This window comes from Mastomys coucha, unplaced genomic scaffold (genome assembly GCF_008632895.1).
Source record: "Mastomys coucha isolate ucsf_1 unplaced genomic scaffold, UCSF_Mcou_1 pScaffold12, whole genome shotgun sequence".
Classification (NCBI taxonomy): domain Eukaryota; kingdom Metazoa; phylum Chordata; class Mammalia; order Rodentia; family Muridae; genus Mastomys; species Mastomys coucha.
This window is the reverse complement of record NW_022196894.1, coordinates 92,735,988-92,753,877: the sequence shown is the minus strand read 5'-3', so window position 1 is coordinate 92,753,877 and position 17,890 is coordinate 92,735,988. Positions and strand designations below refer to the sequence as shown.

At 41.7% G+C, this 17,890-nt stretch overlaps 1 protein-coding gene across 4 annotated transcripts in view; it reads right to left on the bottom strand.

The window, feature by feature from the left end:
* Dyrk1a (dual specificity tyrosine phosphorylation regulated kinase 1A) overlaps window positions 1–17,890 on the bottom strand; it is a 129,230-nt gene that overhangs the window by 7,265 nt on the left and 104,075 nt on the right. For all 4 annotated transcript variants that reach the window (XM_031364495.1, XM_031364491.1, XM_031364492.1 and 1 more), the window contains 4 exons: window positions 15,350–15,496; window positions 12,599–12,739; window positions 4,973–5,279; window positions 3,848–3,972 (listed from right to left, as the gene is read on the bottom strand). In XM_031364495.1, coding sequence (XP_031220355.1) covers window positions 3,848–3,972; window positions 4,973–5,279; window positions 12,599–12,739; window positions 15,350–15,496 — 720 coding nt within the window. The remainder of the gene's footprint in view (window positions 1–3,847; window positions 3,973–4,972; window positions 5,280–12,598; window positions 12,740–15,349; window positions 15,497–17,890) is intronic.

Sequence of the window (17,890 nt, the reverse complement as noted above, 5' to 3'; positions counted from 1 at the left end):
CAGAACCATTGTTCATTGAAACAGTTGGTGAATGACTTTATGGATAGAACATCTTAATACCTACACCACTTCTTAAATGAATGTAACCTGTTCCCTGTGGGCTGAGAATGAAGTCACTCACTCAAGTCAAATGGCTTTGACCATAGTGGGGAAGTCTGTATCCAAAAATCGAGCCTACAATTCATTTCTTGGTGCAGCAGAACTATCAACTCTCAGCTTAGCTACGATGGAAGTAAAATCCTTTGGTGATGTGAGGGTCATTGAAATACAGCCTTATTACAATGAAACCCAATGTCTAAAAATTGTTCTTGTTTTGGGCTTGTACCACAGTAAGAGCCAAGATTTTAAACTCTACTGAATACAAAACAAACAAAAAGACTTTATATATTCATGTTCATCTAAGAAAATACTAGTAGTGATGTATTATTTTTAAGTATACAGCTAATATGTTTGGAGTTATTTAAAATTTATATTGAGAAAAATGTATTTTCAGTATTGCTGTAGACGAGCATCTACATAAGACTGTTAAATTGATTGTTGTTTTATATCAAACTTTATAATACTTATTTTTATTATTATAATATTTTTTAAATTTTAAGGAGTATGACAAAAAAGATATTGTAGGTATTGAAGGGGGGTCTATGGGAGGAGTGGTAGTACAAAAGGGGAACAAGAATGTGATTCAATTCTATTTAATTAAAATATGTTTTTAAATGTTAACAAATTCAGATAAATTGAAATCATGTAACTTTTCTCATCATAATGCAATAAAAGTTTAAAAACAAAAACAAAATAACAAAAAAAAAATTAAAGCTTTATTTTGATATAGGAAGAATACCAAATCTATGCCAAATGAAAAAAAAAAAAACATAGATATAAAACTGTGTGTATATATGACAGTGTTTATAGAGAGGCTAAGTGTCTGGGGAAGGAGTCTGAATGTATATAAATATTGTGTCTGCATATTAAATATTACCTGATTAATATACATTATCTGATAATATATAACTAGATTTACTTTTCCATAAAGAACATCTTTTCAAAGACATAAAAGCTATAAATACTCGTTTGCATTACATGCTGACATGAAGAAGAGGGCTTCTCACTAACTTCTGTGGCGTGTTTCTTTCTTACTGCTTGACTGTATCAATTCTTAAAAACTGGCCAGCCAGATGGCTCAGCAGGTGAAGGCACTTGCTAGTAACTCTGACGGTCTAAGAGTTTAATGGTCCAGCTCCGCTCCACCCCAGTACACATGGCGAGATGACTCCTAGAAGTTGGCCTCTGACTTCCATAGGCATGCTATGGGCTTGCGTGCACCCATATACATGCACACTCAGTATAAATAAACAACTAAAAACATTTTAACTCAAAAAGAAAAAAAAATGTGCTGGGCACGATGAAGCATGCCCATAACTCCAACTACCTGGAGGCAGGAGAGTGATGACCATAAGCCAGAAATGGCAGCTGGGGCTGTCCAACAGCCACCTAAAGGAAACAAGCAGATCAGTAACCTCTGTAAGGTAAGTGGGATATACAGACGTGTTTTTCTGGAATTTCTTTGTATGTTTGCAGTACAAGAAAGAGAGGGACAAAGGATGGTTCAAAAGAATTTATGAAGTGCGAAGTGTGCCACTAAGCCAATGCAGGAGGAATGAGGAAAGCATGAGAGGCCCAGCATGGCACATCCCTCAGAGTGAAAGATCTCATTGTGAGCGTTCTGAGTGCTGAGAATAAAGAAAGGCCTGGGTAGGACAGAGCACAAAGACACTGCATCGTCACAACAGGTTCAACATGTTAGTTCCAGGTACAAGGGGGACAAGGGCTATGTAACGAACGCAGGGGAAACAACCTAGACTGGAGGAGCAAAGTTCACACGTCTGCAGAGGTCCCTCAGCCTTCAGGCTGACAAGCACTTGGGCAGGGCACAGCAAAGAGAAGCCGGTGGCCTTTAGAGGAAGACAGGACATACATGGCTCCTGCAGTGGAAGGGCTAATTATGTACGCATAAAATCAGAATTCACACCTCGCTAACCTGAAGACTAACTCCCTGGCCCTGAATTTATGGCAATGAATGTCAGGACCGTTGTTCCAAAGCTGCAGGTAACAGTACAGCGTCTCCTTACTGCTCAGACTTGCAGAATGTGATTCACAGTAAGTCCAGCACAACCCAGAGCTCAGAAGGGTAGTCAGGGGGAAGCAGGAAGAATCCTTTAAAAATGGTGCCTGTAACTGGAGTGAGACCAAGCAGGAAGCATGCGAGGTCATCTCAAGGCATGGTGGACAGGAATACTGCCCAGAAAGAGACAGCTAAGAGAGGGGGAACAAAAAGATGGAGAACCAGACACATGCTCCTAAAGAAACCAGAAGCAATTCAATGTATGTGGATTAAGTCAACACTGCCAAATACTGCCAGGCAATGACAAAAGAAAAGCATGGGAGTACTCTGGACCATCAGTGAGGATTGTGGGTGACACAGGGAGTGTAACTGGGGCCAGGAGCTTCAGTGCACTGAGTTTCAGGGCTGCTGAAAACAAGTGTGAAACTCCAGGAACTGTAGTGTGGTGAGGGAGTACAAGGACTAGAGGGAAGAGTTGCTGTATACTAGAAAGATCAAAGACTCAGTGCTGCTCAACAGAGGGAGCCAGAGCTCAGGAAGGAATGAGGAGACATGAGTTTGGCCTTCAACAGAAGTCCAACGAAAGCAAAGACAGGTGAACTGTAAGAAAGCACGTACATAACAGTACAGTCTCAAGACCACACACAGGAGAGAGACAAAGCTTCTACCTAAGAGGAGAGAAGTTGGAAGCATTTCACAGACAATAGGAAGGAAAAGGGATTCTCTGAGGAAGGTTGCCTGTAGACTTTGGTAAATACTAACAGTGAGGACAGAATAGTGTGATAGTTTCTCCAGCAGAACCAAGTGGCCCAGTCACAACAAAGGAATGACCACCAACCTAGCTCAGGTTTTACTTGCTCTACCAAATAACCAACTGGCCCTCTCGAACAGAGTCAAAATGTAGCATACAACACAGAGGGACATTATCTCATTAAGGTCTTGTGTTCTTGTCTGAACAGTAAACACCTCCCTTGTGTGTTTGAACATTTGGTCCCCAGCTGGCACCAGGAGAAGGGGTGAAGGCCCTACTAGGAGACTGGCCTATGGAGTGGGTCTTGAGACGCTATAGCGCAGCGCAGCCCAGCCCAGCCCAGCCCAGCTCCATTTCCTGTTTCTTAAATGCAGAGGCCTCTTGACCTGCCACCCTGCTTTCCTGCCTGCAGTCACGTCTCCCCTGACATAGGGCACGATTTCCTTTTCAACTGTGAGCCAGAGTGTACCCTGTGCCCTTACACTGCTTCTGTCTGGTACTACCTACACAACAGGAAACATAGCTATGATGGCACCTCCACATTTCTGTCCTACCACACACTCTACACTGTTAAAAATTACTTTAATATTACAAGTTTAAAAATCCAACACAAACTGATTCAGAACCAGGATAGGAATGCTGGAGGCCACAAGAAGTAATGACAGGGTCCAGACTGCACAGTTCACAGACAATGAGTCCATCTAGAGGTCTCAGTGCCTAATGAGAGGCACGGAGCAAATTGCTGACATGCAGAAACTGCTGTGGCGAATGAGAAATAACCCTGGGGTAGATGCCCGGAAGGACGGTGGTGTGTGCACCCAATGTATGCTCTCATTTCTAACAAGGAGCGGAATTTTTATTTCCTAAGCAGTGAGGACTCTACATGCCTTTAGAAAAAAGGATAGACATGGTCTTCCTGACTGGCAGCCAACACAGCTAGAGCTAGCAAGGCCATGGCAGGAGCACTGGGAACTCACCTGGGGACTGTGTGTCTCACAGTCCATGGCCTGGACAGCAGCAGCGAAGTGTCCACTGCTGTGCCGATGCTGGTGCGTCGGATCCGACCTAGCTCTTCCACTGTTGCTCGTTCCCGAGGATCCACCTTTAAGATCAGGACATGGAATAACTTGTAAGTTTAAAGCTAATTCTGCTCAAGTTAGTGTTCTTAGACTGTATCATTACCATTGAAAGTATGGGGTAAAAGAGGATACTCAGTAAGAGCAGGGGCAGTGCTAGGACCTGTGTGGGGGGGTAAAAGAGGGTACTCAGTAAGAGCAGGGGCAGTGCTAGGACCTGTGTGGGGAGTAAAAGAGGGTACTCAGTAAGAGCAGGGGCAGTGCTAGGACCTGTGTGTAGATAAGTAATAAGGAAGACACACAGTGTCATGCCCCACACATGACCTTAGGTGTGCATACAGCCACACTTAAGTGCATGTACTACACAACACATATACAGACACACAAAACTTTCAAGTTATGGTATTAACTTGAAATATACCACAAAGTTATTAGAGTCTTAGATGTCTTCCCACATCAACTGCTCATACAGCCAGGTATATTTACTCAGTGAAGTAAAAAACTTAAGGATGTGGAAAAGTAACTCCACTTAAAACCATTTAAATTTTTGGCTATAAGCAGCTATGTTTCTAACTGTCAGGCAGACAATTATCACCTGCACATTTAACAGTTAAATTTGTTACTAACCATACAGATGGGGAGGTGGGTTGCGGTGACTGAATTAAGAGCCACACACACTAAGAACAAATTGAAGTAAAATAATTCCTTGCTATCCATTTACAAAACTCAAAAAATTAGTTTATAATAAATACTCTGAAAGAATCCCACACTGGAGCTGGGCAGTGGGAACACATGCCTTAAATCCCAGCACTCTGAAGACAGAGAGAGGCAGGAGGATCTCTGTGAGTTTGAGGCCAGACTGGTATACAAAGGGGGGTCCAGGACAGTCAGAGAACCCTGCCTCAAAAAAATGAAAAAGAGGAAGGGGAAAAAAAAAAAAAAAACACCTCTCACCCCAGTAAGCAAACAGAAAATGTGTAGCAGCAAGCCGCCCCACCCTGTGCGCCCACCCGCACGGTGGCTGACCTGAGCTGGAGGATGTGCTGGAGGTGGTGCCTGAAGACTGAGACTGCTCCATCGCAGGGCTGGTAGACACACTGTTACTTGTGTTGGTGCCTTCATCAGCTGTTTTCTTGAAAAAACTGTGCTGCAGGGCATAATACGGTTGAATCCGAGTTTTGGGGTCATAATCAAGCATCCTTAAAATGAGGTCTTTGAACTTCAAGTAGTCAGCTACAGTATGACCCGATTCCCCAGCACGCCGCCCACCAGGTCCTCCTGTTTCTACTCCAAGAATATTGTGAAGTTTACGGGTTCCTGGTGGTTTGTACTCCTGTTAGAGAAAAGAGAACAAAAATTGTCTCAAAGTTTGGTAGGAGATGTAACATTTACATGATTTACTCCAAATGTACAAGGCTTTGTAAAGAAAGACAATTATTGAAATAGCTAGACCCCCACCCCCATCCCACTCTGCACATAACACATAAGTATGTGTTTAAGAAGTCCAATACAGTTTTGAGAGAGAGAGAAAAAAAAAAAGACTGAAGATCAGTGTAGCTCAGCGGCAGACACTGGCCCAGTCTGAAGCTGGGTTGGTACAGCTTCACCCAGGAACACGATTCTTATTTTCAAGGTTGTGAAACAAGCAAGCAAGCAAGTAAACAAAGATAGAGCACGACACAGAAAATCTGCAAATATAAAACGATTGCTATGATGGCTTCTACAGAGCAGGGAAGAGTGGATTCTGACCCGCTTCACTCTGTAAGTAGTCTGTTCTGAGACAGGTAGGCGCTCACTGCACACATAGTCTTGGCTGACTAGCAACTCAGTATACATAGAACAGGCTGGCTTCAAACTCACAGGTCTGCCTGCTCTGCCTCCCAAGCACTGCAACTGGGATTAAAGGTGTGCACAATGCCAGGTTTGCTCTGCACGGGAGAATATGCTACACTGCCTCCCTAACCGTAGCTCATTAAAGCTGTGCATGTCACTCAAAGTAAAGGAATTGGTCCATTTACAAAATGGTTCATCAGCTGCTAACCACAGGATGGGAGTTCCTGATACTCATTAGTAACTGGGAACGATGTCGTCTTTCTACAAGTCTCAAAGCCCTACTGGAGTTTTGATGACACTTGTTTAAAGTCTGGAAGCAGGACAATCACAGCTGTGCATGTTCAGCAAGTGTTCTTCCACTGACCACACCCCCAAACAGCTACTAGCAGGTTAGGAGAGCTCTGTAAGGGGAAGAGGGGTCACCACGCCAGACCCAAGCAAGGGTAATTCAGCTTAGTTCCAAGCACACAGTAATAGCCACACCAAGGCAGCAAGCGCTAGAGGAAAATGTCCGGGTGCTAGTGGGTGGGTGGCAATGTACAGAGCTCTAGAGCCTCCTTCAGTCATGAACAAATATAATATGCTTGAAGGAGCCTCGTCAGATGGTAAAAAACCTGAGGTAAAAAACACTAAATGCCCAGATTCACACCCTCCTGGTCTGGCACTACAAGAGGCATGTCTGCTTCTCATGGAAAATGACACAACTCAACCATTCTCAAATATAGAAAAATTGACTTTTTTTTTTAAATTACAGAAATAACAGTGTCTATAATTTAGCAGAGAAAAATGAGTTATCAATCCATACTAATAAATGGCCCAGGCAGTGGAACTGGTAGGCAGATATTTTTAAAGTAATAAATAAATGTGTAAGTTATATAGTTTAATAAAAGGTAGGCAACACATGTGAATAGATGAGATTTCAGAAAAGGAAAAACTGTAAAACCTGAGGACAAATACAAATTCTTAAACTACAATAATAATAAGTAGAGAGCCTGCTTTCCTTCGATGTGTGCTGTGAACAAGCTCTAGTGTCATCTTTCTCCTCTCTTTAGACAGCATCTCTCCTGGAACTCAAAGAATAGGTCAGAGGGAAGCCAGTGAGCCCCAGGCTGTCCACATCTTGCCTCTCCAGCACTAGAATGACAGATGTCCATCATCCCGCTTAGGTGGACTTTAAAGGACTAGCCCATGTTCTGTGGTCAGAACCGACACGTACTTCTCTAGCCTGCTGAATACTTCCAACAGCAGAACACATCCAAAAGGCTGGGAGCCAGGTTTAAAAAAAGTGACCAAAAACACAGAGCAAAAATAGTATCCAAATTCAAGACCTAAATCAAGGCAGGTGCTACTGCACTTCCCACTGAAGCTCTTAGGATCTGGGCAACATGGAGCATGGCAGAACCATCCATGCAACTGGAGAACTACAAGACTGGGCAGAGGAAGTGTTTGATAACATCTGAGACCTACAAAGACATCAGTCCACAAACCCAAGAATTTCAATACCCTCTGAGAAGAAATACAAAAGAAAAATTAAACAAAAAACATAAGTGCATGATAACTAAGTATGAAGATAAACTGTTTAATCCCCTGAAGGAAAAGGGAACCGTATCACAAGTGAACGGTGCTAAGAACAAACACTGACTTTTCTTACAGTGCAAGTAAGAAAAAGCCAGCACATCTTTCTAGGGTGTGATAATCTAGAACTCTAGACCCACAGAAGACAGTTTAAAGACACGGCGATTAGTGGGACCTCAGGCAGCAGGTGCTCCGATCATAAGCACAAGTTGCACACTGAAAAGGAAGGAGCTGGGCACAGGCAGGACACAGATGCGGATGGGAGGGCCCTGCACTCAGGTCACAGATGCGGATGGGAGGGCCCTGCACTCAGTGTGCCTACAGCACTTCCCTTTCCTTGAGGTAAACAGTTGATGGTTCTGAGGATTCTAACACATGCAGAAGTGACGTTTATATACACGCCCTCAAGAGCTGGAAGGGAGTTACATACAAGTGACATGACATAGAGATGCACATTGTGAGACAACATTAAATGCTATTACATACAACTGAGAAGTTTGTTGAGGAAACAAATCTCCCAAGTACTCAACAGCAAGAAAGAAACAGACTAAACAATAAACAAAAGGCAACCTGAAACCCACTCTGAATGAAATAAATATTCACTGGAAAGGCAGAGCAGATTTTAAAGCATGTCCTACCTATATGCTGCATACAAGTCAGACTTCAAAAGAAGAGAAAGGTTTAAAGCTAAGGAGGTGTATGCGTGCAAAACACACACACACACACACACACACAAATGGTCAGAACAAAAAACCTGCCATGCACAGCACTAACGCATGTGTAGGACATTTCATGATAACAACAAGATTACTAACAAAGCTTTAAAAACCATGACACAACTAAAGATAACCCCGACATAACTGCTCGGGGTTCTGATGGTTCAAAGTGATCAGACCGTGTGTTGAACACTTGGTCCCTAGCTGTTGGTTCATCCTGGAGAGGCTAAAAAGCCTTTAGGAGGCAGGGCTGAGATGGAAGCAGCTTACAAGAGGGAGCAACTAACTTCTGCTTCCTGGTTAGCAAATCCGTGAGCAGGCAGCCTCACTCTCTGGCAGGCAGTGAACAGCGCCTCCCTGAAGAACTGAAGAGAAAGAAGCCTTTCCCTACTGAGTTGCTTCCTAACAGGCATTAGTGACAAGAAAGGGAACTAGTACACCACTGAAGGTCAAAATGCCACTCAGATACTGACAGAAACAACAGAAAAAGACACACAGCCATATACACCCACAGACAGCCACACACAAACATCTCTAGAACACTACAACAGCCCCACTGTTATCAGGTACACATGAAAGAATCACCAAGACAGAGTCCATTCTAGACTGTAAAGCCACACTCTACACATTTTAAATGAATGATATCACACTTAGAAAACTGCTATTTAGCTAAAAATGAATTAGGATATCTAGAAAACAAGATTCAAGATAATTGTTAAAGAAAAAAAAATCATAAGCTACATCAGGAACACTTCAGAATACTACTCTTACCAGACCAGCAGGTTTAACTCAGTGCTATACAAAATGCCAGAAGCAAGAGTGCTTTACCACAGGTTAGGATAAATATTCCAAGTCTACTAAGAAATCTCACTATATATCAAGGGGTGGGGGTGTCACATGATCATCTCGGTAGCCACAGAAAAGGCTCACGGCAGGGATCTCTGCAATCTCTAGCAGAATTGATACTCAAGAAGAGGTGTTTTCACATTTTACATAGAAAGAAAAGACCTATAATGTGTGACACTAACACTTGCTGCTAACTTACAGAGCGAGCAGTAAGAGTTCAAGCTTGCCGGGCGGTGGTGGCGCACGCCTTTAATCCCAGCAATTGGGAGGTAGAGGCAGGCAGATTTCTGAGTTCAAGGCCAGCCTGGTCTATAGAGTGAGTTCCAGGACAGCCAGAGCTACACAGAGAAACCCTGTCTCGAAAACCCCCCCCCCCCAAAAAAAAAAAAAAAAAAGAGTTCAAGCTTGCAAACATAGGTGAATTAGTTTAATAAAAAAGTATGAAATCAGGTCTATAGAGAAAGACATTTGTCAACAAGCAATGTTCAAACTTTTCCCCCTTCCCATTATTCCAAGCTCAAAACTGAATTCAAGATGAATCACAACAAAGTTGGGGGTGGGGGTTGAAAAACTTACTCAGGAGAAAATATGAAAGCAAATTCTTACACACTTGGGAATGAAGGGGGGGGAGGGAAGCCCCACAGGTTTGACTGTCTACTATTAATGATATCTTACTAATATTACAAGTCCCCTGGCACCCAGAAACCATGATTCCCTGGACAGGGAAAAGCACTGAAAAGTAGCAGCCAGCATTAGGGCACCTCTCAAAACATCAGAAACACTGAAAAAAACTGTTTTCCAATGATGATAAACACACATAGGCCCTGGCAATTCTCAGACGATGTCACTAGAAAAAAGATGTGTGGTATGTTCAAGGTTTAATCAATTAGTCACTAATTAGATATAAACAAAAAAGTTCACTGACATAATAAGTTATAGTATAGTCAATGAAATACCATGAAGCAATAAAACACAATAAGTCCTGGGATACAAAACCATACGAAATCTCCCATATACTGTTTTATTAAATAAATGTGATACTCAGTCTTCACTGTCAACTAGACAGGACTTAGCAAGCACCATGGACCTGCACTAGCTAGCTGAGGTGGAAGGAGTGTGTGTGAGCAGCATGGCCATACAAGGCTGGGGTCTCAGAAGGGAGAACAAGGAGCAGGACAGCAGCCAGTCTCTGCTTCCTGACTGCAAGGACAGGGGACAGCTACTTCTTGGTCCTCCTGCATCTACCAACTGCAAACCATGAATCCCACGAATCCCTTCTCTTCTGTAAGCTGCTTTTGTCAGGTGTTTTGTTGCAGTAAAAAGATCAACACTTGAAAGTGTTAACACCAGAGATTATAGTTTTTATGAAGTGCAGCTGGTATCACATCCACTTGTGACAGAAATCAGAACAGAAGAGTCAGAAAGGAAGGCCGAGCGTGGTGGAAATACTCTGTGCCTGTGTTAGGTAGTAGGTGCACACATATGTCTGAGGACTTGCTCAAGTAGGAGAAATGTCTGAGTACATTTAGCAGGACTGGCCTTGCCAGACAAAGTACGTTATTGGGACCAGGCTTCAAGGTTAAAGCCAAACACCATTCCCAGCTGTGCTCTCCCAGCGCCCCCAGCCCACCCACCCCTCAACCCCTGTGCTCTGCTCCAGCCACCATTGTCTGCCATCTGCTGCCATGCTGCCCCAGCCATTATTGACAACATTCTTCTGGAACCTTAAAGCCAAACTAACATTCCTTTCATAAGCTGCTTTGGTCATGGTGTTTTTATCACAACAACGAAAAGGAACTAATACGTATTTCATTAAAACTTTGAATATGGGGGCTGGAGAGATGGCTCAGCAGTTAAGAGCACTGACTGCTCTTCCAGAGGTCTTGAGTTCAATTCCCAGCAACCACCATGGTGGCTTACAACCATCTGTAATGGGATGCAATGCCCTCTTCTAGTGTGTCTGAAAAGTGCCAGTATACTCACACACATTAAATAAATAGATAAATATTTTAAAAGAGCTTTGAATATGGGCTTCTGAAATATGAAAAGTTAAAACTTCTAAGAAAATAAACTACAGAGTCAATGACAGTGTCTGCATATTTTTTTATCTCTGCCCATACAGTGTGATCAGCTGATTGCAGATTTATTTTTGCTGCAAATTTTAGTTTTGCTAAAAGAGAAATAAGTCACTCACTAAACTCAACTATGAGAAATCTCACTGACCTTACAGTTAATTAATGAGTAGTAAGTATATGTTAAGATTTGATTAAAAAAGAAAAAAAGACCTCCTGATTTCTGAAATGTCCCCAGTAATCAATAAACAGTAATAATTATATCTCAATTTGGTTTTACTCTGGAAAGGCAGAGATGTGGAAAACTGGGTGGGTGAATGTTCATTTAAAAAAGGAGGGAGAGGACTGGAGAGATGGCTCAGCAGTTAAGAGCACTGATTGCTCTTCCAAAGGTCCTGAGTTTAAATCCCAGCAACCACATGGTGGCTCACAACCATCTGTAACAAGATCTGACACCCTCTTCTGCTGTGTCTGAAGTGTACTTACATATAATAATAAATAAATCTTAAAAAAAAATTTTTTTAAAAAGAGCAAAACAAGAACCTTTAGACATTAAAAGACTCTACAACTAAGTAAATGTGAATCAAAGCAAAGAAACAGCACCCCCAGTTCCCTGAAATGGCAGCATCACTAAAATACAGGTTAAAATAACTAAAGGGAGAAAAAAATCCTCTTAAATATTGAAAATGCAGAGGTACAACCATAAGGTAACAAATGTACACCAACTCCAATTGTGTTATCTGTACATTCTTTTTATTTAATAAAGCCCAATTATGTCTTTTTTATTGGAGAGACATAAAATCAAGGTGCAAATTTTGTATCATTTACTCTTATAAATTAATACAACTGGGCTTCTGAAAGTAGTCCTTAAATCTATCCCTTCATTAGAAGATGCAAACCCTGGTACCTTGGTCACTGAGCAAGGAATTGGAAATCTGTCAGAAAACTCTATCATCGATTGATATCCTTAAAAAAGTATCATGAACTGCTTAAACTTAAAAATCATATTTTCTACTTAAAAAATTTAATAACTGACTACAATTATAATTTCTGTCCACAGCTTTGGCTTCACTCCCATGTACGAGCTGTGAGACTTCCTGACTCAGTATTGAAGTATAAAGGTTTCATCAGCTGTCTCCAAATGCAGGCAGGTAGTAGTAGTCTATTTGTTTCTACTGAAACCCAAACAGCCCTGACCACTAAGCCAACACTGGCCAGTGTGCACAGTCAGCTCAACTATAGTCAACTTTTGAATAAAATACTTTCTTAACTATAATACAGCTGTCAAGAAAATTCAAAGGCGCTATAAACAAACAGCTCTGACGAGGAAAAAAAAAAAGAGAAAAGGGGGGAGGAGGAGGAGAAAGGGGGGAAAAAGTCCCCCCCAAGATTAAGTCCACCCCCAGCTGGGCAGTGGTGGCTGCATGCCTTTAATCCCAGCGCTTGGGAGGCAGAGGCAGGTGGATTTGTGAGTTCGAGGCCAGCGTGGTCTACAGAGTGAGTTCCAGGACAGCCAGGGATATACAGAGAAACCCTGTCTCAAAAAACAAAACAAAACAAACAAACAAACAAACAAACAAACAAAAAGAATAAGTCTACCCCCATTTTACCCGTTTTCCATCTTTGGTCTTCTTTAAGCTCCAAGTGCCATCGGGCAACTTCTCAAAGAACTTTCTTGCTTTCGGTGCTTGGTCAAGAATATGAGCAGGTGGGATGCCCAAGACTTCCACTATTTTATTCATCTGATCGACCTATATTGAAAACAAAACAAAACTGTAATTTCAACTGTACATTCATCCACTTCTGCTTCTCAACTCTTTCCTAGATACAGTACACATATCTGTGTGGACACTGAGGACAGATACACTGGAAGCTGAGGGTGGGTACACTAAAACCATCAGATATAATACATTTTTGCCCTCACATTTTGCACATTCAACAGAAGAGAAGGTAGATAATCAACAAATAAGAATACAAATCCACACTGTACTGCGGGACCTCAAATACAATGGAAAACACTGAGACAGAATATAAGGAAACTTTAAGTGTGAGTTTTTGAAGTTTTAAATAACTTAGTCAACGTTATCTTACTAACTCACAGACATTAATTAAAATACAGTTTAAGTGAAAACTATGCATTCATGTTACAGTGAAACTACCACATGCTTACTGACAGAATACAGCAAGGTAAATAGAGGAAGAGCCTGTTTTGGAAGAGGCTCTTGACAAACATAGTCAAGCTTCCTCAAGAAATTGGTTCTGAGCAGGATCAGCCCAGCCCCAACCCTATGGATGCACAAATCCACGGGTGCTCAAATCTCTTATATAAATATGGTATCTGTAAATAATTTGTGTACATTCTTTTATAATTGAGACCTTCTCTAGGTTTCTTATAATTACAAATACTAGAAAAGGTCATGACATTGTACTATTTAGAAAAATCCTTACACAGGGAAAGGACCAGAACATGTTCGGGACAGATAAAATTCCTACTATGCTGGACTCAGTTAACTCCAGTAACAGTTACACTGTGATTCAATTAACCTGAAGACTGTATTTCAACATTAAGACATAACTAATCTCAAGTTTAATAAAACTTAAATTTAGCAGGGCAGTGGTGGCACACGCCTTTAATCCCAGCACTTGGGAGGCAGAGGCAGGTGGATTTGTGAGTTCGAGGCCAGCCTGGTCTACAGAGTGAGTTCTAGGACAGCCAGGGCTATACAGAGAAACCCTGTCTTGACAAACAAAACAACAACAACAAAAAAATAAATGTAGTAATAAAACTTAAATTTAGACATTTATGTTCTAATGTCTCACAGATTAAATTCTAAAAATGACAAGATTTGCCTGGAGTAGTTTTGACCAATCAGCTCTCTACCTATACATATGCAACTCTTTAAACAAGTATTTTTAGTCGAACTGAAAGATGAAGAACCTGAAGGGGCAGAGAGAGCACAAAAACAGTCTACAGCACAGATGATGACAAGGGGGTAGGGGAGGCAGCACAAGTGGCACAAAGGCTCCATGGAAAGCCGACTTGAGAGCGGTCTGTAGTGCCATCTGGGAGCCAGCACTTCAAGACAGAAGAACAAGTGTAAAGGGCCAGGCAGGGTTGGTGGTTGGTGTTTCAAGGAGCCACAGCAAGAGAAGACTGATGAGACAGAGGAAAGGGAACAAAGGAGAGGAGGCACTGCAGAGAACCCTGCACAGAGGGAAGAGAACAACGCCAAACACAAAAGACAATGAGAAAATTGGGAAGCCACTGTTTTCTCAGATGATCCTAATACTGTTTAATCCTAAGGAAGTTACCAATTATAAGATACAATTACTTAAGTTCAAATAAAAACAAATATGGAAGCTGCTTTCAACTGGTTTGTGAGCTGAAATTAAGGTGACTAGAGGACGGTGACTAGCGATGGTGTGCATCTGATCAGTTATTTGAAAGACTAAGTTTGAAGACCACTTGAGTCCCAAAGTTGAGGGCCAGCCTGGGTAACATGACAAAATCTCAACTTAACAAAACAAGAACTCTCAGAGTTAAGTCATTTGCTTTCTTTCTCTCATTTATAACTCAAAATTTAGATCAACTTTTCCATGAAAAGGAAACAGAGTCCTACAACTAAGTAATTTAAACAGAAGCAAGAGGCCAGCTGCCAGCAAGGGTGGTAGCCCCTGTACTCTGCCCAGAGCCCTCCAGCCTCGCTCTCACCTTCAGCCCCTTTCCTCTGCCCAGAGCCCTCCAGCCTCGCTCTCACCTTCAGCCCCTTTCCTCTGCCCAGAGCCCTCCAGCCTCTCTCTCACCTTCAGCCCCTTTCCTCTGCCCAGAGCCCTCCAGCCTCTCTCTCACCTTCAGCCCCTTTCCTCTGCCCAGAGCCCTCCAGCCTCGCTCTCACCTTCAGAACCCCTCAGGAACACAAAGCAGCCAAGTCTCTGTGCCCTCAGAATCCCAGTGTGTCTCAAACAGCTCAGGCAGCACTGGGCACTGCTTTTGAAGGATGCAGCGTTTAAATCCAGCATCCAGGGTTTAATCAGAGTTGGCCTCATGCTCAGGGTTGCCTCATTTCTTCACCACATGGTTAAGCTTTCTGTTATTGTACTTAAACCTGCAAAATGTCTATGAAATGCCACTTTCTGGTTAATTTGCTATTTTCCTTCAGGGACATATTAAGTATCTTAATTACTAACTAGTTCAGAACTCTAAGCCTACCTGACAAAGAGGAAAAATTAAAAGAATGTAAAATAAGATCAACTGACCTCAAATAAATGATCAAGCTCTTAAGAAGACGCCTTCCTATGAGGACAACTTTGAGACAACACTGTCACTACAGAGCACAAGTGTGAGTCACCCCTTCACCTACCTCATTGGCACCACTGAACAGAGGTTCTCCAGTATGCATTTCAACCAAGATACATCCAAGGGACCACATGTCGATAGCAAGGTCATAAGGCATTCCCAGTAGCACCTCTGGAGACCGATAAAAGCGACTCTGAATATACTGGTATATCTGAAACAAATTTCAAAGGAGCATTAATTCGATATGTCTTATTTATAGTTCTATTCAATACTGGATTAAGAAAGCTAGTCACAGCAACAGAGATGTTCAACATCACACCATAAACATGGTCAAACAACTAAACACTTCACAGGAATAACCAAACAAAAGGTTGGTTGAAAATCGGACCCTTTCATGTAGTCCAGTCAGTAATCAGGAGAAATAATGAACCAAGTTACCCTGCATGCTCTGTGGCATGCCTCAGCGGTAGAGAGAGCAGCGTGAGTGAGGACTTGGGTTTGATTCCCAGCAAAGACTGAGATTACAAATACCCCCAACCTGAAACACTTTGGACATAATGTGTTCAAACTCCACTATGTTTCTGAGAGTTTCTATGGGAAGGAAGTCACCTACCTATTTTTTGGTCAACCAGGGTTTTTTTTTTTTGTTTTATTTTGTTTTTTTGCTATTGAAAAAAATTTTTAAATTTGATCATCAAATGGAGTGGATTCAAATATACACAACTATATTTCCAAGCTCTGAAGTGTGTCCCTTGCCAAAGGAATCTTGACCTAGACTAAGGGAAGCTATGATTGCTGAAGACCTAACATAACACGAGAGTCCTCAATTTTCCATGGCAAATAAGCAGACTAACAGTTAAGGATACACAGAGAAACCATGTCTTGATAAAACACCAAAATAACAAAAACAAAAACAGAATTTACTCATTCTATCCCAGTTGTCCCCAAGCCCTCACCAAAGAGAATAGAACATGAACCACATCCTGTAACATAGAGCAATGCTCTTCTACACAAAAAAGACAGGGCAGTCATTTTCAGGTACTGATATGGAATCTAATGGTGTACAATCCCCTGTAGATTTTTTTTTTTTTTGATGTGTCTGTAAAGTAGGATGCAAGGATTGCCACAGGTCACCATTGCTTTGTATGTCTTATTTCTAGTTCCAAATAAGGACATTTATTACAATTACCCAATTTGTGCCCTGCCATTTTCTACTATATACATAGGACAAAGTGGGTGGGAATCCCAATTCTGTGACCTGAGGGGACTTGAGTGTGGCCTTTTTAAAACCAAATCCCCGAGGGCCCTCTCCCATGCATACACTTCTCTTTCTGCCACCTTCTGACTCTGACCCAGTACAATACATCCATGGATCTTGGAAATAGTTCACATGTAACACCAATACATGTCAGCAGTTAAAAACGTAATAGCTGAAAAGGATAAGTTATCTCAGTTTGTCTAGACAGAGATAATAGTGTTTGATGTTAGGACTGAACATATGATTTGGTTTAAATTGATGGAAAAAATTGCTAACTGAAAAATCTACTACAAGCGCTGTCACAGTGGGCACTTGTCTCCACACACAGTGTGCTTGCTTGTGCAACTGGGGACAACTCTAGGCTTTTCAGCATCTGAAACTGCACATTTTGCCTTCAAATTCAATTAAAAAATATCTCCACAATTATATAACTTTGCTATTATAAGATAATTTTCAGAAATGACAAAAGTCTGCTAACTAAACTGACTACAAACTTTGTTCTACTTAAAACCTAGATACAAGTTAGACAAGATAGGACCTTTACAAGCATGGAAAGCAAAAACTGTGGATGCCAATATAAAAATAGCAACATCACAATGTTAGATTAAAATAATTTCAATACCTTTATGTAAATAGAAAAGGTATTAAAAATGAATAAAGTACTAACAGAAGTATCCTTGATTTCATTCAAGAAAAAAAACTTTTTGTCTGCACGTACAACATGTCACTGGTGTAGATGTCATGATGGTACAACATGTCACTGGTGTAGCTGTCATGGTGGTACAACATGCCATTGGTGTAGATGTCATGATGGTACAACATGTCACTGGTTTAGCTGTCATGGTGGTACAACATGCCATTGGTGTAGATGTCATGATGATACAACATGTCACTGGTGTAGATGTCATGGTGGTACAACATGTCACTGGTGTAGCTGTCATGGTGGTACAATATGTCACTGGTGTCGATGTCATGGTGGTACAACATGCCACTGGTGTAGATGTCATGGTGTAGATGTCATGGTGGTACAACATGCCATTGGTGTCGATGTCATGATGGTACAACATGTCACTGGTGTAGATGTCATGATGATACAACATGTCACTGGTGTAGATGTCATGGTGGTACAACATGTCACTGGTGTAGATGTCATGGTGGTACAACATGTCACTGGTGTAGATGTCATGATGTAGATGTCATGATGGTACAACGTGTCACTGGTGTCGATGTCATGATGGTACAACATGCCATTGGTGTCAATGTCATCATGGTACAACACGTCACTGGTGTAGATGTCATGGTGGTACAACATGCCATTGGTGTAGATGTCATGATGGTACAACATGT